The 23,186-nt window shown below is 38.6% G+C and overlaps 2 protein-coding genes across 4 annotated transcripts in view; one reads left to right on the top strand and one right to left on the bottom strand.

The window, feature by feature from the left end:
- The first annotated feature begins 332 nt into the window (after positions 1 to 332).
- daw1 (dynein assembly factor with WDR repeat domains 1) lies at positions 333 to 10,957 on the top strand. The gene is made up of 13 exons (XM_041995591.1): positions 333 to 395; positions 658 to 730; positions 1,733 to 1,877; positions 2,473 to 2,531; positions 3,950 to 4,072; positions 4,185 to 4,284; positions 4,571 to 4,678; positions 5,213 to 5,319; positions 5,468 to 5,570; positions 7,231 to 7,345; positions 7,507 to 7,583; positions 9,878 to 10,040; positions 10,239 to 10,957. Exons 1-13 carry the CDS (start codon positions 356 to 358, stop codon positions 10,271 to 10,273), a joined length of 1,248 nt encoding a protein of 415 aa, XP_041851525.1. The 5' UTR covers positions 333 to 355; the 3' UTR covers positions 10,274 to 10,957.
- Positions 10,958 to 13,329: 2,372 nt separating this feature from the next.
- Positions 13,330 to 23,186, bottom strand: part of LOC121646530 (SPHK1 interactor, AKAP domain containing) — a 34,162-nt gene continuing 24,305 nt past the window's right edge. Inside the window, exons 7-12 of one of the 3 annotated variants that reach the window (XM_041995566.1) lie at positions 19,403 to 22,727; positions 17,288 to 17,449; positions 16,362 to 16,445; positions 16,082 to 16,125; positions 14,694 to 14,878; positions 13,330 to 14,513 (exon numbers count right to left, since the gene is read on the bottom strand). In XM_041995566.1, coding sequence (XP_041851500.1) covers positions 14,358 to 14,513; positions 14,694 to 14,878; positions 16,082 to 16,125; positions 16,362 to 16,445; positions 17,288 to 17,449; positions 19,403 to 22,727 — 3,956 coding nt within the window. In that variant the 3' untranslated portion in view covers positions 13,330 to 14,357. The remainder of the gene's footprint in view (positions 14,514 to 14,693; positions 14,879 to 16,081; positions 16,126 to 16,361; positions 16,446 to 17,287; positions 17,450 to 19,402; positions 22,728 to 23,186) is intronic. The other 2 variants (XM_041995567.1, XM_041995568.1) reach the window with 2 other exon arrangements.

The raw sequence follows: 23,186 nt of genomic DNA, 5'->3' as shown, positions 1-23,186 counted from the left end.
CTTGTTACAGGCAAAACATGTTTGGAGCTTGGAGATGGAGCTTTTTGACCCATTATTATTATTATTATTATTTATCTATTTAATTTTTTTGTATCTCATATGCATAAGACATCGACATTTTTTTCTTTTTTTTAAATTTCCATTTATTAATTAAATATATTTTTTGCCCAGCCATTAATTAATTTATTTTCAAAATGAAAAGAAAAGGTCATATAAAAAAATTGGAGTAATAGGCCTTCTGCATAACTGCACTTTGTTTTGTTGGTATTTTGCCTGGGTGATCTGTGCACGCGCTGAGGTCACCATAGCAACGGTCTGTTGACAGTTTTTTTTTTTTCAGAAACAGGGTCAAGAAATGAGACTCAAGCGCTTTCTTCTCAGATATTATCCGCCAGGTAACAGAAGTTATTTATTTTGAACCAATTTATATCTCTTATTAAAGCAACATGAAAGCATTTCGTAGTTTTTTTTAATGTTAATAGTTACTTCCTGTTAGTTTTCTTTAGTCCGTTTAACGAGTTCCTAAACGGAACTGTAAAACTAGAAGTTTAGCTAGCCTGGTTTGGGTTAGCGACCTAAAGTTGTGCTAGTCATGCGTCTTTAAATGCAGCGGGTCAGTAGGTGGTTTTACATGACTGCAGTTACTTCTGCCTTCAGGCATAATCCTGGAATATGAGAAAGGAGGACATTTGTGCACAAAGTCAATCGATCTTTTGGACTTGACACCAGAGTGCGTGAGTTGTATCTTTTACCGTTAAGATAACTTTTTTGATTAACTGGCAGTGAGCTGTATAACACTCACATTTATTATCGCAATATTTTCGATGCTACACTGCAACCTAAATTTCCCTCAGGAACGACAGTCGGTTCATTCCAGAGCTGGAGGACATTTCACGTCCCACCTGTAGAATTTCAAGTAATCCGTGCACAGTACAACACATGCACTGCTTGTGTAAGTTACACTTGTCTTGAGAAAAAAAGTAAATATAGTTGATGAAAAATATGTTCCAAAATATTATTCAAACTACCACATAGATTCATCTTTCCTATCTTTTAAATGACAAACTTGCATGTGAAATATAACCACTGGAATAAGGTTTTAATGCACCTTTTTGTATGATCTTGTCTAGGTGTTTTCTCTTTTATTATTGAAATAGTTAATTTAATACTCAACAAATCATAAATAATTGTAATAGTGTGTAGAAGTTGTCCCACATGTGTGCAGCCCTATAAGGGGTATTTCTTTTTCTTCTTCTTTTTCCCCTATTCAGACAATAACAGTAGGATGTTACAAAACAAACAAACATAAAGAAACTTATATCATTGAGATGAGAAAAAAAAATTAAATAATCTTTGAGTTGTTTGCAACCCTGCATGAATGACACAGGAAATCCCTAATCAAGATTTATGCTAACAGCATGTACAGAAAAAAATATACAAAAAAACAAAACAAAACAAAAAACAAAACTTAAAATAAAAAGTATTTTTAAAAGGTTTTTAAACCCAAAATGTCCTCTAATTCTGGAATGACCCAATGCTTGATATAAATAGAAATTACTTGGGTTAAAAAAAAGAACACTGAGAATTGACTTTAGAGAATATTTTTTTTCATTGTTAGTGCCTAGTAATCCCATATTTGATATTTTTGCTTTACTTTTATTTAAACATTTTTTTTTATATTATTGCCATTTGAAATGTGAAAGTATGTTGAAAAACTTCTCTCACTCTAAAGAACAAATCCAGATAAATTGGTGGCAGAGATCAAGCAATCAGAGCCTCTGATTACGGAGTCCCGGACTGAACAGGTCAAAGAACTGGTTATCAAACTCCAGCAGAAACAAGGCCAGCAGGACCACCACAGGTTCTGCTTTTGCAAGGTCAGACACAAAATTCACATCTTTGACATGCCATTTGTATGCAGTGAAATAGCATGAATTCATCCTCCATTAGAGTATTAAGATCTGGGGCCCATTGGTAGATTTGTGGACATGAATGAGTTTGAGTTGTGACATCAGTAGTCAGGGCTCTAAAGAGGCACTTGAGAACAGTTATGGTTTAGTTACTATGTTGTTTAATTGGAGGAAATGTCCCTAAAATCTTAGTCTTAGTTTCTTAGTCTTTTATAGAAGGCACTAAACACAGCTAGACAGATTCTACAGTCATTTTAGCAGACCCTTTTCTCCAGATCTTTGATGTAGTTAATTAGTTGGCCAGAGAACAGACGATTTTAATTTTATTTGTTTGTTGCTCAAACTTCTGGAAGATTCACCTTATTCTCTGAATAAGAAAACAAATAAATTAAAAAAATAAAATCATTCCACAACTTGTATGTCAGATGGGACATATACTCTTATGATTATCATAGATTTATTATAGATGTGGAAATTATATGGTTCATTTTCAAAATTAATTAAATGAATAAGCATAGTGCCTTCAAAGTTTCATTTATCTGTCTCACCTTTCTTTTTGTAGGAGCTTAAGGCACACGTACTGCCACTGACAAATGTTGCTTTTGACAAATCTGGATCAAGGTGAGTTTATTACATGAAATGTTGGTCAGATTTCTTGGTACCCCTGAACTCCAGGCATAACAATTTCAATATCTTTATAGAAAAATGGAGATGACCAAATTTTGTTTACAAGAATATTTAGATGACATAAAGACATTTTAATGTATTTAAAAAAAAATTATGAACACAGGATGTGCTATGTACACAACGGTGGAAATACAATAATGAGTTTAAGGTTTTTATTGAACAAAATAACATAAGTGTGGCTCACATTTATTACATTTCAAGCTCTCACATCAGCTGGGTGAACCTCTAAATTAAAGTTTTATGGCACTGGAATGTCTGGATGTTAGAGGTCGATTTATTATAAAATACACCTCCAGGTCATGGCATCAAAAAAGAAAAACTTAATGAAGTACTCAATGAAATACAACTCAAGAGAGTTTTAGAGAGTCCTGGAGCAATCTGGAAAGGTGGTTTCAACACATACCATGCGCTGCACATTGGAACAAAAGGGGCTCCACACGGAAACGTTATTTCAAGATCATATCTAAAAGGTACCTCCCTTAAAGATCATTAATCCACAAATATGTAGATTAATGATTTTTAATCATTTAATCATTTTAAAACTAGGAATTGTACGAAAAATACGCACAGTATTCTCTTCTGGTGGGGTAGCACAGATGGACAGATATACCTATAAATTCAGCCCGCAATGTTACGTTTCGACAGAACACCTTAACCAAGGTAACCACCACTGTGCAGCTCAGCAGGATAACAGTTTAAGCAAACATACAACAGCACAAATTATGAGAAGGACTGTTTTAAACTAGACAGTAATCAGCCACGCAAAAACGACTCATGCAAACTTATACAAGCTTGGATCAAAAAAACAAGCGAAAAGTGACAGAAACTTTAACCTGTAAAGTGCACAAAGCTACTAGATAGCCACAAGAGAAGCTTCAGAGGCTGTCACTACTGTCAAGGTTTCTGCAAATATTGAAGAAGTATTAGGGTTACATTTTGTTTTAATTTTTTTGTATTTCACAGTTTGAAAGCTTTTGTTGTTGTTACTCTCAAAATGAGAAAAGCAAACAACTGGAAGTGTAGGACTTCCTGCAACTTTTCCAAAGTAGGGCTGTAGTGGCCACCATCATGGTCCATGATATCTTCCTCCAGGCTTGTTCCATGCTTATCCATCACTTCTGGCTCCTCAGGGACGTTGTGTCTAAGTGACTCCACCTTCTGGAAGTGTGGTTTTACAGGGTTGACGCATTTAAAATTAATTTTAAAGATATCAAATTATACATACTCATTAGGCCTAACTCTAACCAACCCTGCAAATAGTTAGATACTTCAGCATTGAGAAGATTAATGTCTGTTTTTTTTTTGTTTAGTTATTTTTTGTTTGTTTTTTTCTTCTCTCTCACGCCATGCAGGTTCATAACTGGGAGTTATGACAGGACTTGTAGAGTTTGGGATACAGCCTCTGCCACAGAACTAAACACACTAGAGGGTCACAAAAATGTGGTATATGCAATTGCATTCAACAACCCCTATGGGTAATGAGCTATTTCAGCTAAACTTTGGCAGAAGATAAGAATTTTTCCACACTATTTGATATTCCAAATAAAATCAGCTTTTCTTGCTTTTCTTCCTCTTCATTAATCTTAGAGACAAGATTGCCACAGGCTCTTTTGATAAGACCTGCAGACTATGGTGCGCAGAGACTGGCAAATGCTTTCACAATTTCCGAGGACACCGTGCAGAAATTGTATGTATGACCATCTGTTTATACAGTTATCTTCACTTTTTAATCAGGTACTATCATAGGTGCTTCTGTATATCTTTCTGTGTGTAGTCAGTATTCATGCACATTGTTATACTTTGAGCAATGCTTTATCAGGTCCAGAGCAAGCTGTCCTGTCAAACTGCAGAGAATAAATAGTGCAGCTTTGGCATCACACTTAATAAATACATCTGAGCCATACTGTATTAAGTTGTGCACCACAATAAAACAAATGCAACTATAAGTTGTATGAATTTATTTTGTTGGGTAGGTGTGCTTGGCATTCAACCCTCAGAGTACACTGGTGGCCACAGGAAGTATGGATGCCACTGCCAAGCTGTGGGATGTGAAGAGTGGGATGGAGGTGGCCACACTGACTGTGAGTTATCTCTTCTGTGCCAATCTACTACTGTATATTCCCTTGACTGTCTTGTGTTTTATTGTATTGTGACACAGTTGTTACTAAGCTGAATGCTGTAAATTGCAGCTCCTGCCCCATATTTTTATCATTTAACCATGAATTATCAAATGGAGAATTCAACTGTAACTTCTTATTAAGGCATCCTTGGGGGAATAGTAAGTCCTCTTTGATGAGGACTTTGAACGTGGGTTCATAGTGTGACTTGTAGGCTGGCTCTATCTCAGTGAGGAGCAGTGCTCGCTGTTCTTTTAGCACCTTACATCATGAAAAATCAGTCATGCTGACAGCAATCATTGGAGCATAGAAGCTTTACTAATATTTAGAAAATTAAAATTGAATTGTTCAATCAGTGGCATTGCCTTTTTTTTTTAAATCTCCATCTTTTGGCCTGTCGGTCTCATTGTAGAAAGAGACCGAAAGTGAAATTATGAGAAAGAATCTAAGTTACCCAGGGAAGAATGATGCTTTTTTTCTCCTGTTTATTCCATCCAGGGTCACACTGCAGAAGTTCTTTCTCTGTGCTTTAACACAGTTGGCAGTCAGCTTCTCACCGGCTCCTTTGACCACACAGTTGCTATATGGGATGTTGCTTCCAAAAGGTCAGACATCAGTGTAATTGCAATATATAAACCCATTTGTGCACAAGCCCTTTTTTTTATTGTACAGTAGACGTTTATAACGCCTACAGATTTTACTAACAAAAGTGGATGTCTGACTGAATTCTATGTTTTTCTGCTTTTTACTTAGACGTGTTCACACTCTGGTTGGTCACATGGGAGAAATTAGCAATGTTCAGTTTAACTGGGATTGCTCTCTCATAGTGTCAGGTTCCATGGACAAAACCTGTAAGGTGAGTGATCTTACACCTGATGACTTTAACGCATGCATTTATTATTTTTTCTTTGTTTTTAATCTGACATATTATTTGTATCCTGCTGCAGATGAAATATAATAATAGTCGTTGACTTCAAAATTCAAACTCCTGCAATAGAATAGAGAACAGGGATGTCCCTTGTCATACAAACTGGCTCTCCTTTATTATCCTCTTTCCATCTCTCACAACCTCCTTTCTCTAAGGTCTCCATCATTTCAAGGAGAAGAATTGAATTCCAATTCATTAATTATGCCAAGATGAGTCATACTCACAAGTTAGAATTATCCACTTCACTGCATTCCTCGAGGGGAGACGGCTCAAACAAAGCTGTCTCATACAGCTAACTGTATGCTGTTTGTATTCATATGAACATGTTCTACTTCTAGGGCTTATGTCTCTTTCGTCTGAGTGCTTGTACCTGTGTAGTTATACATTTTAGTTATGCAACATGCTACTTCTGAAAAAAAGAACTGCAGTGTAAAATGTAAATACCACAGAATGCCAAGATTAGCAAATCATTAAACCCTAAATCCCAAAACCAAGAAATATTTAGAATTTTGGAGAAGTTGGGACAAGGACAACAAAAGACTAGAAAACAAGACTTTGGCAGAACATTTCACAATTAATCATGTTAACTGACAATGGGTGAGTATGAAGTGAGCATCAGGGAGGCTATGTCTTTCTCAGCATGTTTCTCAACAGGAATTACAATTGGGGTATTTCTTCATCTACAAAAAAAAAAAAAAACATTTAAAGAATCAAGAGAACTTTTTATACAAACGACCACATAGTAAAAGATTAGTTATTACTGGCCGTGGTCTTTGTTCCTTTAAGAGGCTTCACATTACAAACAGACATGAAAGTCTAGGGAGGAGTCATTAGTGTGGCATGCTGCTCTTAAGAAAACTATTATTTATTTTAAAAAAGAAACTTTTACCTTTTTCAGCTAGACAATGGTCCAAAGCACATTCTAAACATAAATTCATGGCTCCATAGCTGAAGAGCCCAAAAGCTAAACTGGCCTGCAGTCCAGACACACTGTGAAAACATTTGGTGCATAATGAAAAAAAGCACAACGAAAGAGGCTCCAAGGAGCCGAGAAGCTGAAATTCTATATCACACAAGGATATTATGGAGCCAGGCTGGCTGTAAGTGTGTGTTTGTTCACTTGAGTCTCTGTTGGAATGGGCACTGCTGTTATTTTCAATACAGCACTCTTTGGTTAAAATGAATCACACAAAGAAACAGATAAGTTTAGACTTCAAATTGATCTGCTTTATTTGAGATGGAAATCTATGTGCTGGTTGAAAGGCTTTACCTCAGATTTCCTTGTATTTCAGTTTGATCATGTTTAATTTTTTCTTTCTGACTGAGTTCCTGCTGCACAGTTGATTCCTAAGGTTTATGTTCCTTCCTTTCTGGTGGAGTATAAATAATTAGCCAAATATTGCACAATTTCTATTTTTGCATTTTGTTAGCTTCATAACATAATTGCTTAAGTCATATTTTAAGGTGTATAACCAATGGTGCACAGTCAGTCAGCAGTATCAGGAAAGTAGATATCACAATTTGGCAATTATGACAGTTGTATGAAACATGGCATATAAATGAATCTGACTTGTAAATGTTCTTGCAGTTGTGGGAGGCAGTCAGTGGGAAGTGTGTAGCCACCCTAGTTGGACACACAGAGGAGGTGTTGGATGTGTGTTTTGATTTAAGTGGTCAGCTCATTGCTACTGCTTCTGCTGATGGTAAGATCACATCACTCAGTATTATTAAATGCTTTATTTTAAAATGAGCTATTAATGTTGTGTATACCAGAATTGTAATTTACAGAACAATCTACATTTTCACATGGAAAAATGTACAATGTATGGTGATTAAAAACGACACCTGCCCCCTTCTCTCTAAGGTACAGCACGGGTGTTCAACGCAACTACACATCAGTGTCTTATGACGCTAAAAGGACACAGTGGAGAGGTCTTCAAGGTATGTCAATTACCCAAAAATGTGTATCCCAAGAGTTATTTAATTTCACTTTGAAGTTTCTGCCAGTTAATGCTTGTGTTTTAAATAGCTTTTTTCTGCTCTAAATTTTAAAAATATTAAAACAATTAGTAATAAAAGTATTCAAACAAGTAACCTCTATCTTACATTAAATGAGAATGTAAAATTGTTGTATCTGTTTCAACAGAAGCGTGAATCTTTAAGAACCCAGTTAATAGCATTGAGCAGCATAGCCATGACCAGTTCATTGCTTACTTTGACAAATATGTTACAAGTAAATTATACATATTCATAAGGCCTTTTAAATTTTAATTAGAGGTTTATCTAAATATTAATGTTATAATTACTTACAACCAATTATTTCTTATTAGTTTCTACCACAAGTCCATATCATAGATGCATCAGAGAACTGGCAACTGTGAATTACCTTAAACCTTTTGTGTAACATCAACTCCTCAGATACAGTTCTCCTTGCCAGTGCTTTAAATAGGATGTTTCCTGTTTACCTAGCTAACGTGGGATAAATTGTGATGCTGAAGTGGAGAGACACTAGCCCAGGCTTCAGGATGTTTTGTGTCATTCCAGACCTGACCTTGTGTTATCAGTCTTTGAACCTTGAGCGAGAATGTTACACTATTCCATGGCATTTAATCTCTCATCCTCAAAAAGAACCGTTAACCTTGTGTTATGTGGATTTGTAAAGTCAAACTGGGGCATGCTTTGGCATGATACTTGTTTATTTGGCCCTCTGTTGACCGTGTTCTTTAATGGAACTCATTTTCCACATTTGCTATTCATGAGCATGCTTTCCTCTGGATCTGGCTCAGAGGGGTTCTCTGTATGTGTTTACTGAAACACAGACAGCTAGTAAAAAAATAAATAAAAAGGCTGGATGGAGGATGATTCCAGAGGATTATGACACTAATCTCTTCCTAACAGGACACCCCCCTCTCCCCTCCACACCCCTGCAAGCATCTTAACCATTTTTTCACAGATTTCTCCTTCTATTTCAGTATCTCACTCTGCATGAATTTCCTTTCGTTTTCATTATGTTTAGGCCTCTCCTTGTACTATTTCACCTTGCTACCCTTTTCTTTTTTTATGAAAAATAAAAATGATGGACTCTTAATGAAATGGAACTGGCTCTAAAGATTAAATTGTGTTTCTATGACCAATTTTAGTGTTTTTCATGTTCAAAATACATTTTGTTTTTAAATGTCACTGCTCAAAAAGGGAATCCTTCCCATCCTGGACACCTCATTAGCTTTGTTCTTCCACATCAAGGCAAAATGACAGGTTAGCAGAAGATCCACTTTGTTATAAAATGTATACAGCATATTAACAGCATGTTTGAATGTTAAAGAGAAAGAATCCAGATGACAGAGTGTGACACCTTTACAGGCGATGGTAGATTATAATTTTTTACCCTTACTGAATCTAAACACTTTACCTAACCCAAAGATGGTCTCTTTGCTTTTTCTTCTTTCATTAAGGTTGTAATATGCCACTAGAATATGAATGCTATATTGTAATCACACTTGGAAAGGGGACCCTGATATGATGGCCAGGTGAATCGCATAGAGATACAGCTTTACAACTGTACACTATCATGTAAAATTTGATCCCTCTATATGTTTTCTTCGTGTGATCTATCATGGCAGGCAAAATAGTGTGAGAGATGTGTTTTTAGTACAATTTATGTCTTGCCAAAGAAAAATATTGTATATGTTGTAAGCAAAGGTGTAACATTAAAATGCACCTTTTGGTAACTCAGATTATATCCATCAGCTTTTGCAGAATTCGGATACTACATGGTAGTGTGACAAAGCATTGGTCTTGTTTATGCATACCATGGTCCTGTGCATTCCATCTTTCTCTTTTCTCTCAACTGTAATCCATCTTCTCCCCATTTCAGCACCTGTCAGTCCCCACTTCCATCTTTGCCCTCCTGCCTTTGTCTGTTATCATTTCCTGTTGGGGTCGTTCCTTGGTGCTCAATTTAGAGCTTTAATAAAATAATTTTATTGTCATGGTTGTCTACAACCAACTTAATTTAATCATCTCTTCTTTATCATACAGGGAATGATAAACTTGGGCTATAATAAAATAAGTTTTATTTTAGTTTTCTACAGGATTTCCATAATACTCATAATACTGTGAGTACCGTACCGTAATTGACTTAATGGTGCTGAAACATTGAAAATTGACATTTTACCCCTCGGGCTGGTGTTTCTGCTAGCTTTGCCATTCTCTATAATTCTCTGTTTTCCTCTCAGATCTGCTTCAGCCCCCAGGGCAGCAGGATCCTGACTGCCAGCTCAGACAAGACTGCTCGTCTGTGGGATGTTCAGTCTGGAGCCTGCCTTCAAATCCTAGCGGGCCACACTGATGAGATCTTCTCCTGTGTCTTCAACTACGAGGGTGATGCCATCATAACAGGTATCCACAGACAAACTGCATATGACAAGCCAACATTCAATTGATAGCCTTGCTTGGTTAAAACATTGCCATAAGGGGTAAATAAAATCTTCTTCACCAGGCATCACAAGAGCTTAATCGCACGTGTTAGATGAAAAGCATGTATGGTATCTTTGTCCTTCTGTGCAACCACCTGTTTATGTTTGTGCTCCTCTGCAGGCAGCAAGGATAACACATGCAGGATCTGGTACTGACCCTTCACCGATCCAGTCAGAGGCTCAGGCGTGCATATGCAAGTCTCATTTACTCTGTATATTTAATTGTTGATAATAAACCTACTGTATGCTCATTTAAAATTTAGGACGCTATAAAGAAAATCTGGTGCAACATCATGCAGCTAATGAGTTTTACTGATAACAGGTCAGCAACATTACATTATAAATGAGCATCCAAGGAGTCTTTCAGCAGTAAAATTGGTCTTTTAAAATTCAAAGCAAATAGTTAGCAAGTGAGGAACAGCATTGAATAATTTAAAACCACAAAGTGCTTTGTGAATATTATCATCGATGTATGCAATGACAAAAGTCATAAATGAATTATGATTGGTTGTGACACCAGGCCCTATGGTATCAGTGGATTACAAAAACAATTGTGTTGTTTTGGGAACTACTGCATGGGCTGACTCACATCTGAAAATCATTCTCACTTAAGATAATTTGTTGCTGCATCTACTGTGCAAGAACAGTGACAAAAAAAAAAGAAAGAAGAAAACATGAAAATAAGATTCAGTTACAGTGGCTTGTTCTCTGAGCATGAACTGTGTTTTACTCTGAAAATCTAAATCTGAAATTAGTCTTGGAAATTAAGGACGATTTGTCCTCCGGCCTAAAGAGAAGAGGAACCATTCTGCTTGTTATCAGTGCATAGTTCAAAGCCAGCATCTACAGGGTGTGCAGAATTATTAGGCAAGTTGTATTTTTGAGGATTAATTTTATTATTGAACAACAACTATGTTCGCAATGTACACAAAAGACTCATAAATATCAAAGCTGAATATTTTTGGAAGTTGGAGTGCGGCTTTTTTAGTTTTAGTATCTTAGAAGGATATCTGTGTGTGCAGGTGACTATTACTGTACATAATTATTAGGCAACTTAACAAAAACCAAATATATACCCATTTCACTTATTTATTTTCACCAGGGAAACCAATATAACTCAAAATTTACAAATATACATTTCTGGCATTCAAAAACAAAACAAAAACAAATCAGTGACCAATATAACCACCTTTCTTTGCGAGGACACTCAAAAGCCTGCCATCCATAGATTCTGTCAGTGTCTTGATCTGTTCACGATCAACATTGCGTGCAGCAGCAACCACAGCCTCCCAGACACTGTTCAGAGAGGTGTACTGTTTTCCCTCCCTGTAGATCTCACACTTGATGAGGGACCAAAGGTTCTCTATGGGGTTAAGATCAGGTGAACAAGGAGGCCATGTCATTATTTTTTCTTCTTTTAGACCTTTTCTGGCCAGCCACGCAGGGGAGTACTTGGATGCGTGTGATGGAGCATTGTCCTGCATGAAAATCATGTTTTTCTTGAACGATGCTGACTTCTTCCTGTACTACTTCTTGAAGAAGGCGTCTTCCAGAAACTGGCAGTAGGACTGGGAGTTGAGCTTGACTCCATCCTCAACCCGAAAAGGTCCCACAAGCTCATCTTTGATGATACCAGCCCATACCAGTATCCCACCTCCACCTTGCTGGCGTCTGAGTCGGAGTGGAGCTCTCAGCCCTGTACTAATCCAGCCACGGGCCCATCCATCTGGCCCATCAAGACTCACTCTCATTTCATCAGTCCATAAAACCTTAGAAAAATCAGTCTTATGATATTTCTTGGCCCTGTCTTGACGTTTTATCTTGTGTGTCTTGTTCAGTGGTGGTCGTTTTTCAGCCTTCCTTACCTTGGCCATGTCCCTGAGTATTGCACACCTTGTTCTTCTTGGCACTCCAGTGATGTTGCAGCTCTGAAATATGGAAAACTGGTGGCCAATGGCATCTTGGCAGCTTCACGCTTGATTTTCCTCAGTTCATGGGCAGTTATTTTGCGCCTTGTTTTTTCAACACGCTTCTTGCGACCCTGTTGACTATTTTGAATAAAACGCTTGATTGTTTGATGATCACGCCTCAAAAGCTTGGCAATTTTAAGAGTGCTGCATCCCTCTGCAAGACATCTCACTATTTTTGACTTTTCAGAGTCCGTCAAATCTCTCTTCTGACCCATTTTGCCAAAGGAATGGAAGTTGCCTAATAATTATGCACACCTGATATAGGGTGTTGATGTCATTAGTCCACACCTCTTCTCATTACAAAGATGCACATCACCTGATATGCTTAATTGGTAGTAGGCTTTCAAGCCTGTACTGGTTGGAGTAGAACAACATGCATAAAGAGGATGATATGGTCAAAATACTCATTTGCCTAATAATTCTGCACACAGTGTATAATATGGAGGTTCATTAGTGAACATGTAATCAGTTACTGTCACATCTGTGGAAGCAGCATTGATGTTCAGTGATTAATACAGTTCAAACAATCATCATAAAATTTTCTCAGGGAAGGCCCGATGAATTTAACCAGATGATGCCAAACCACCTTCTGCATGTATAACAGCAGCATGATTCTGTGGTAGAAAGTCAGTACAGCATGTGTTGCCTATTAAAACTATGTAAAAGTCCAGACACAAAATTGTTAAACAACCAAATTTCCTTTGGATACAGTGTCTTTATATCATTTTTAATTAAATAGAAGGTTTAAATAATAATTAAATCATTGCATTCATTGGTGTGTAAATCATGTTTCCCATTTTTGTAAAAAGGGTTGTATTCTTTAAAGCTCACTGTCAAATAGATGTCATTGTATTTCCAAATAATAAACATAGATTTTTTCAAATTACAAAAAGCTTATTTAATCATTTGCATACAATATTTAAGCATTACTGCACATTAACCCCATGTCTTGTTTTCACAAGTGATATTCTGTTTTAGTTTCTGATGCCATGTATCCAAAGCATAATTTCCTGAAAGCATGATAATATATGTATATATATATATATATATATATATACACAGCTGTGTTATAAAACATCATGTGGTTCTTCTACACATTCATTCAAAACAAACACTATCAAACCATGGAAGGTGAGTGTCCACATCTACCACAGGCTTGTTGATGGTCAACCAGCCTGCAGGGCCAATGTGTCCAGCAAATGAAGATCTGATCTGATTATCCTTTTTTTGATTATTATTTCCATGTTACTAGATCCAGACTGCTTGTATTTCACATCACAGAAATTTATTGAGGTCAAAAGATAAATACATTCAGTTCTACTGTGACAGTTTACAGCTGAATTATGTGCTTTTTTTTTGTTTGTTTGTTTTTACCCTATGCTGATGCAACACTAGATTACTACTAAGAAATAGACAGACCATATTCACATACAAATTTGACATTACAAACCTTACTCTGTCTTTTGAACATAGTAAAAGCTAAAGAGAGCAGTCCACTACTCCAGAGTGCAGCAGTTCCAAATCTACAGTATATACAGTACAACTATCCAAAATAATCAGTTCTCAAGTAACAGCAACAAAATCATATACTTACTGCAAACAGAGTTTCAAAGTCACAACAGAGGTGGTTCATTGGCTTGTGAACACAACAAAGATATGGATGTTTTGCTTACTTAAAGCAAATGTGCACATCAAAGTAGAGAGAAAAACAAAGTGAAAGAGCTTTTATCTGGGCGTTCACTTCAACAGCCTCTTTTAGACAAGGTTTGAGCATGTTGACCTGTAGAAGAAATTTAACCTGATTTTCCTATTTTTCACTGATACTTTGATTTATATATTATCATTTGGGATAAATGAATATATTTTTTTCTTGTGCGAATCTCTAAATAATACACATATTTAAATATATATTTATATTCTGGAGCAGATAGAACCTGCTGACTATAACCATTTGAGAGTCAGTTCATCCCCATCAGGAACGGCCAACTCATAGACTTAAAGTTTACTCTTTGTTTTTCATGCAGCTCACTATAGAGATAAATCTGCCAACAGAAACATGTTCTAGTTAAAGGGAGTATGGTCCATTCATAACTGCAAACAAACCACCTTCATGGACCAGGTGAGAGGTACAATTTTTTTAAGTATGCTGACTGCATTGTGCATTTAGGTTGCAGTAGGAGTCACTTAAGAACAGCTGAGGATGTTACAAAATTTTATGAATGTGTAGGTGTGTGTGTTTTTTGTTTTCAGTAAGAGGAGGTTAGTGTGTCCTAAAGGGTTTCCAAAAGCCAATCAAACAAGCTGGCCTGAAGAGACCGGCCCGCCTCTTCCTCATTCTCGTGTAGCGTACAGAACTGAACCACAGCTCTGAACAAGTCTGCAATCCTCCTTGACTTCTGAGACATCAAGTGGACCACCTTCTGGAACTAAGAGGAAACACATCAAACCCAGCAATAAGTAAAGGGTCATCCATTTCATGTGTAGAGATATTTACCAAATTTTATGTAACTCTAGTTACAAGTGGTAATATTAGCATATATTTTTCTATCAGTTGAAAAATTAGGCCATCTTTTCTTCCTAGTTTTAATAAGACTAATTCTTCTTACCTTTGCAACCCTTTTCTCATTGAACTTCCTGAAATAGAGCATAGGGAGGCCCAGCTCGGATGCAGCAATCCACTGTAGGGCCACTCTCAGCTCCAAGTCCACACATTCCTGCTCAAGGTCGCAGTTTACCACTAAAAGCTCCCTGAGGTTGCTACTGCTGCCGGCTGTACTCGCTGAACTGCCCTCTAAAAAATCAGAAGTATGGGACATACGGTGTTGGAGGTCATTCCCACATAACACGTCTTGCAGATGTCTCTCATCATGGCACTACAGGACTAAACACTCTACTAGTTCTGTTCTGTTGTTGGGAATTTGTACATAAAGTTGCAAGGCAGTCACACAACATATTTAACTTCAGATGCCATGGGATATGTTTTGCTTTGGGTTAATCTCTGTTGCTGCACCAGTCATTAAAAAAATATGATTTGAATGGGTAACACTTCTGTACTTTGAGTCAGTTAAGTCTCTTCGTGACTATCTGAGATTATGAAACTGAAGCAAGTTGAATTATTCATATACTCATAAAATCAAAGCTAACAATAAAATGTCTTTATATGATAGTATTTTTTAAAGTAACACAAAAAGTAATTTAATTTTTATGGTATTTTAACAATATTTAAGAGTTAGTAATTTCCTGGATAGCAATAAAAAAATCTTGATGGGAGCCACAAGAGACTGTACTGACTCTACTGCGATGGTAGATTAAATAGAGAAAGTGAAGATATGAACATAAACTGAGAGTTTATCATGGATTCTGTCAAATTTTGCCCTATTTTCAACCAGTTAAAATGCAGCTACAACATACCTGTGTTGCAAAACTCATTTAAAAAATTTCTTCTGTTGAAGTTTGGAAGATACTGACTTGTCTAAAGGTACCCCTAAAAAGTCCTTTAACTCTTTTAAACATGATAAAGTTCATGCAATGTAGCCCCTGCATGCGGTAAGCGCTATGCTACAAAGCAGAAGCAATATTATTGTATATTATACAATTCACAATGAAATTATACACTGCTTTTACAAATGTTATGCTCAGACACAAACAATTAGCAAAAACAGTAAGAAGACCAATTCCTTTGCCCTTTCCATGAGTATTAGTCGTAATTCCAACTTCAGCAGCTGCATTGGGCCAGTACTTGGCCAGAAAGTTGGAGATTGGGAGAATCTCCCTTCAGAGACATTTTGCATAACAAACTGAGTTGCGTGAACTGACAGGAAGGTCTTGACCAGATGAGATTTATATTATTTTACAAGCTGAATGGACCTGAGCTGACTTTGTACTTTTTTTTTTTTTTTACAAACAGCAGACATGTAGATAAACAGTTGCAAATTTCTTCTTTGTTGGAACTTTTTCTTTTTTTTTGTGTGGATAAGATTAAAACTACACTTACGAATAAGCTTGGTTCCTGCCTGGTGGCCTTTCTCTGCCTCCTCACTGTGAAGAGAGAAAAATATTAAAAACGGAATATAAAAGTAAGTTACATAATCTCTTTAAGAAGCAGTTCAACATTTTAAAGATATATACCATTTTTTTTACAAAGAGAATCCAATAAAACAAGAAAAAGCCATACTGTGTTATCTGCAAATTTTGTATTACATAATGTCATGATGGACCTAAGCGTTGCACAGTAATAAGAAATCTCAGTAGCTGCTGGTGGTAGCAGTACATACCTGATCACTGTGCTCTGACTAGGTACATCAGTAAAAGCATCCAGGTCAACCAAGCCGAGACTAGACGTGCTGCTGGTCCCATTCCTGCCATCGAAAAATGAGAAGAGAGGTGACGCCACATGTACGTTGTTGCTGACATGTAAAGAGAGCAAAAACCAAACATAGCGATGTAGGTCATGTTGTTTATTAGCAGCTGTAGCAAAACTGGACGATCAAGCTTGGGGGGCTGGTGAAGTCTTTCTGGCAGTGAGCCCGCCTGAATATGGGGATGAGGAGATCTGGGGGTAGTTCTGGTGGGTAGGGTGGACAGGTCAGGCTGGCAGCCGTGCCCTTGTGTCACAACATGGATTAGGGATGAGGTGGAATTAAAATAAGCAGATAGATGGAGAGCTTGCAAGGAGCAGCAGGTGTTATGGTGGTATAGTTAACCTGGTATCACTATTATACTAAACACATAGAATCATCAAACTTCTTCTTTCTTTGATCAACTAAATGTCAACACCTTTAGAGGTAGAAACATGAAACATGCAGACAATAAAGCAATATTTGGTCTGTTATTTTGGTGTATTACTTGACAATAAAGGATATACTCTACTTTGACCTCATTTTAACTTCAAATGAGAATCTGATGAAGCAGAGCATGGTGTAGCCAATGTTCTGAACAAGATATTAGTATGCAACATCACAGCCCTGTACCACTGCAGCCTACTAGAGGTAGTCTGAAGTGCAGGCAGGGTCTAGCCCTGTATGGCTTTGCAGAGCTCTTTGCCATACACTGCTTAAGCAGGCGAGAGTGCTTTGCAGCAGGGAGTCACTTTGCATTGGCACAGGAGAACACAAGTGTCAGTAGCAATGGGCCAATGAGAGTGGGGTGAGGGTGGGAGTAGCAGCATTTGGAGTAGTATCGAGGAGCAACGGTTACTGACCCCTCACTCAGCTGGATAAAACTACTGGTTTCCTCGTGGGGGTCATCTTCGGGGGTTATATGAGACCAGCTCCCCATGCTATCTTCACTGCTAGCACTCATTGAACGCTTGTCCCTCTTCACTACTGCAGCCACCGCCACAGCTGGCCTGTCCCTCTCGCTGCTGGGGAGAGCAAACCGCAAGATGGTGGAGGTGACTTTGTTCCCGTGTTTCCATAATCACTGTCTATGCAGAGTAAGCATTAGTTAAAATGACTAAATATTCTAAAATGCAGCAATGGGACAATTAACGCTGTTTCATATAACACACAATAACTCCTTATAAAAACAAGCCTTTGGAAATGTACATAAATAAGCACCACATAAGCAGAACGCTAATTCATTTCAGCATCTTTCATGCATCAGCAAACAGCATTTCCCATTGGCACTGCTGGCTCGGTGTTTTTCCTTTCCTTTCCTTTTTTTTGGGGGGGGGGGGGGAGTTATTAAATTAAGTCATAATTAAATGTTTGAGGGCTGATGTCCTCACCAATTCTGGAGGGAAATCAGGTTTAATTGAATAGGCGAGTGATTAAGTTCCACTTTTACACAAGGGACTAACAAGTTGCACTCCACTTGTTTCTGGATTACATGTATTGTCAAGTGAAAAGAAGCATGTCTGGTTACCCTCTTGTGGTCTGGATGACGCCCACCTTTTTCTTTAATTTACTGTTGAACATGGCTTACTTCGATGATCTTTATTAAAATAGAAAAAACACATTACATATTTTTAACTTTACATATAAGCCCAAATTAATTAATATGCATTAGTATTAATTTATTTTCTTCCAACCGGTACATTTCTTCAAACAAGCAAACAAGCTTATGCATGTGTCCACTGGGATTTTGGACCATTCTTTTGCTGCTATGATTTCAAGGTATTTGAGATCGGAAGACTCTGTTGTCCTCACTTTAGACTCCTTCACAGACCCTAAAAGGGATTAAGGTTTTTGACTTTGGCTCTTGAGTTTGTTGTTAATAATTCTTTAAGCACTTTGGCTTTACTTTTTAGATATATTCTTGGAAGATTTATACTGCAAAAACCCATATTTTTTTCTCTTCTGAACTTAAATTTAGTCCTTTTTCTAAATGCCCATAAAATGATAACATTACCGCTAAGGCCCTAAACAATTCTGGTAACATCAACTCAAGACAGAAACTGCACAAAGCTGGTCTCTATAAGAACTCTATGAGAACAAGTTTGGAAGAGTATAAAAGAAATGTAAAAATTAAAGTTGTAACTTTTCATAACATTTTAACATAATTCCTTTTTTTTGCCAAAGAAAGTCCATCATTATTGGAATGGATATAAAAAATTGTATGTTTTAGTGTGTGTACAGTTTCTATTGCCTCTATTGATAAACTTCTCTTGCACATCAGCAAAAACACTTATATTTATGATATATTTATCGTAAGTTCATTTGATTCCAGGCTGATATTTGCACTTTGCTTCATGTCCACAGAGTCTAAAAACACACAGCAAAACTTTTTACTCTTTAAAGTAGGGTGAATCTTGCAACCGAGTCCTTAGTGTGGCTTGAATAAGGTATGTAAGACCGATAACACCCACTTGCCTTGCTATTTTATCTCTTTCATTGCATTGTTAATACCTTTGAGTGTACTGTGGTGTTATCCAGTAGTGATGGCAACTTGTACTGATTAAGTGGAGTTCAACAGGTCCTCAGAGTATAAGGGATGAGGGCACTAAAAGCCCGCAGCACACAGTACATCATCCTGACAGTGTGATTCCCATCCTAGCCAAAGGTTTGTCAAACCGTATACACGTCTTAATAGATCAGTTTTCTCAGTCAATGGATCCTTGGTGTGCCAGCCATGCTTTGATGTGCAGTAATACTAAGAATAGCGTTATTGCACTGTAAACCTTGATTTTATTTAAGTGTTGTTTTTTGTATGTCTATTATGTTTGTTTTAAAAATAATTGTAACATATTTCGGTTGCTTACTCTATTTAGACAGATTGATTTCTATTTCTTATGTCTGTTTTGAGATGATTGTGCTACTGGGCTATAAAAAACTTACTTAAACTGACTTAAACAGCTCTGTGAGCAGTGGAATACCTGGTGCTGTTTGCAACAACTCTCTCCATACGTATGGTGTCTGAAGATGTTTCCTGAGGTCCTCCTCCTGTTCTTTCAGAGTTTGAAAGAGTCTCCTCAACCCTCTGATCTCCTTCAATATGGATAAGCGGTACATCTCTAGGGCCCCTCATGCAGGAAGCACCGCTTTCACAAGTCCCGGACCCTACTCCAGTGCCAGTTTGCTCCTGGCTGGACCTGCTCCGATTACAAATTAGGTGAGATTGTTTGAATCCCCTTCTCCTTTCACCAACAGGTGTTTGTGGCTGTGAGTGTGACCCAGACATTCCCCCAGATACATCTTGCTGTCCCCCCAGTGCAGACTTGCCAATATCGACAATGTCAGCTGCCAGCCGATTGGCAAATTGTTGCACATGAGGTTGGGAGTCTCCTGAAGCCTCTAACTCAATACTGTCCTCTGGATCAGCAATGATCTTGTTCTTTCTCATCAAAGATTCAATGGAGCTTGACCAGGTCTCATGGATCAGCATATCAGTAATCTGGTCAGTCTTACCTCTTTGGTAGAGGCAGGAGTCAGACTTACATAGTCCTGTAGCTGACACTGAGTTTGTGGGGTAGATATTAAGTGTATCTCCATGAACATTGCGGGCAAATCCATCAAATGAGTTGGCTTTAATGGGTGAGTTGACAGTCAATCGTGAGTCTGAGGACCGCCTATCTGGAACAGAAGACTGTCGTATGCAGAAAGGTGTTCGAGGAGAAGGGGGGAAAAGGCTGTTGCTCCACTCTTTAGTCTTGGCAATGCCATATTCTTTGTTCTCCTTATCCATATCCCGAAGCATAAACCGGTAGAACTCCTCTGTGATGCTCTCTGTGCTAGACTGCTTCGAGAGACAGGATGAGGCCCTGACATTAAGGTGGCCATTTTTCTTTGTTGCAGCCTGTTGCACAGCTGCAGTGAGAATGCTGCTGGCATTCTTTCCTGCGTAGTAGTCCAACAGCAAGTCAAAACCTCTGCCTTCAGTCTCCATTTGATTAATCATAAACCGTGAGAACTCATCTGTGATGCTTTCGCAGCTGGACTGCTTGGAGATTGAGCTACCACGGCTCAAGTTCTGACCTAACCGACTGCCAGGGCCCAGGGTGTTGGGTGTGCCCGAGGGGTCTGCGTCTTCTTCTGGAATGCTCTCATAACTAGATGCCTTCCCACGGCTCCACCTCTCACACTGCAGCCTGCTGCGCTGCTGGCCTGTTTTGGAGGTGTCCACCACATTGAGTTCAGGGCAGTTCATGATCCTGGCTGTGACTTCAGAGGCAAAAAGGGCAAATGGGTCCTGTGGTTCATCGGGGTTGACTGATTCATCAACCACCCGGTTGACCAGCCGCTCCATTAGTTCTGGCTGCTCCTCTGTTTTCCTCTTAATCTCACTGAGCCGTGGTGCTCGATGTTTCCTGGAACCTGCATTGCTGCTCTGAACCTCTTTTCTCCTGAGTACTGTGCGGCAAGCTGGCATTAAGTAGCTCTCTGGCCCTTCAGTAGATGTCCCTTTTAGGGCACAGAACCAAGGCTGTTTTCCAGTAGAGTTTTCCAGACAGATAGCTGCCAGTTCTGTGGCCATAGACACCACAGTTGAAGCCAAATCATCAGCATAGCAAGTAATGGGCGTCCTGGACTCAGAATCTGTTCTTAAAGAAAGCAGAGAACTGCATGAGTTGAGGGAGGACTGTCTGCTGTCACTCCCTGTTACAAGTCGACCCCTTCTCTCTGTGCTGTGAATGGGAATTTCACTTAAAGGTTCTCTAATGGCAGTGCTGTTGTGCTGCTGATCTGCCAAGTCTTTGGGTTTGGACTGATTTTGTCTGCATACTGACTGCTGTTGTTGCTCTTTCAAGTGTTCTGTAGAGGAAGATGAAGTAACATCAGCATCCTCCAGAGCATGTTTCTGCCACAGGCCTGTAACCATAGGCATCTTATCCATGCAGTGTGGCGTGTCACTCAGGTTCTCACTGTTAGTGAAATTACTACGGCCAACGAAGCACTGTAACTGACCTAATGGATCTTTGCTTTCCTTTGTGGTAGATGCCTCATTAACACAAATGTCTTCCTCTTGTGTTTGGTCTGCCCCTTGGTCACATTTGGAGATATGACTAATTTTTTTCTGTGTCAAACAAAGAATATCAAACAGCAAATTGTTTACGCTGTCCTGTAGAAAAACCTGAAGACTTGGAGCCTCTTTTCCAGCTCCCTCCAGTTCTTTTTTCTTTTTTGCCTTCTCTAAAGCATGCTTGAATAGGCTGTCTGCCACTTCATTTATTAAGTCATCAACCTCAGTTTCATCCATGCAGCATTTTTTTGTACAAGTAATGCCATCTACTATCTTGTTATGCATGGCCTCCAGGAGGTCTGTGACACTCTTGTAGCCTTGTGGTTGTGTCAGCACCTCAGCAGCTTCTCTGTGCAGGACCTCAGCAATGTTCGCTCGAAATGTTTCAACGCTTGTACCCTCTGCCACACTGCAATGCAGCGTGAATGCTGCAGAGGCCTTGGCAGCAGACATCAGACCCTCTGATGTTGTGTATTCCTTCGGGATCTCTGCATCAGGAACGCTGCCCTCTGCTGAATCCTCTGTTAGCTCCACAGCTGCAACCGCTCCAGCTACCTGAGCCATGCCACACACAGCTGAGGAAACTGAGTAGTCACCTCTTTCTTCTGCTTCCTGCAACTCTTCTTCTGTATCCTCTTCTGAAGCCGATTCGAGAGTGAGCTTTTCAGTCAGCTGTGGGGTTGTAATGGTGCCAATAACACTGGCTGCACAGGCCAAAGCCATCTCTACGTGTTTGTGCCCTCCATTGTGGTGGGGAGCATGAGCCTGGGCCCCATTTTGTGGCACTTCTCCAGTTTGGGCAGAAGTATCTTGTTCATGCACAGGAGACACCTGTGTTTCTGGCCATTCTGCAGCCCCATCAGCATTGTCTGGGCTCTGAACTATGACAATTTTGGGGAGTTCAAAAGAGCAGGCACGCTGATGGGAAGGCTCTTTGGCCGTTGAGGAACCAGTGGAGTTGGAAGGACAACTGGACACACTGACAGCTGCCTCTGAGACAAATGAAGTTTCATCTTGAGAGAGTCGTATGAAGGCATCTTGCAGTACAGACTCAGCCAGATTGGTGGCGTAGTGACCAGCCGATTCCTTAGTCTGGAAGCTCGTTTGTGGATACCCGTCCCTTTTCATTTCAGCATCCTCCTGGTTCTGATGAGCCAGCTGTCCTCTGTAGCATGTGAGTCTGACACAGTGTTTCTGTGTAGCCTCAAACAAACTCTCTCCCAGGATACTACTCTCTGGTTCTGTGAAGAGACAGGGGAAAACACAGAAAGACAGGGAATGAAAAATGTCCACATTTATCAGAAAGCTGCTCCATGGATTTCTACAATGTCACACTGAGAGAAGAGCATTACATAGTTTTACCCACCACTGACTTTTGGAGCTGAATTTGTTCCATTGAATTTTCCTTTAGAGAGAAAATTTTAAAATTATTTCTATCTAAAAGATTTAGTATTCATCACAGCTGTAACACAAAGGCAATAAATATGCTTTTTGTCTTTTGTTTTTTACATTTTCTTCCATTATGAAAATAATTTAGTGCATACAACTGGGTCAGCGCTGTTGCATTAAATACAGGATTTAACTCTGCAAAAGACAAACCTATATTTTTAACCTAATGTTTACCCATAAACCAAACAGGGTCACAATATTACTTTTAATTTCGAATAGTCAATTCCTATTATATGCCACCTATAGACTAA

This window comes from Melanotaenia boesemani, chromosome 9 (genome assembly GCF_017639745.1).
Source record: "Melanotaenia boesemani isolate fMelBoe1 chromosome 9, fMelBoe1.pri, whole genome shotgun sequence".
Classification (NCBI taxonomy): Eukaryota; Metazoa; Chordata; class Actinopteri; order Atheriniformes; family Melanotaeniidae; genus Melanotaenia; species Melanotaenia boesemani.
The sequence above is the reverse complement of the archived record's forward strand: the minus strand, read 5'-3'. Positions and strand labels throughout refer to the sequence as shown.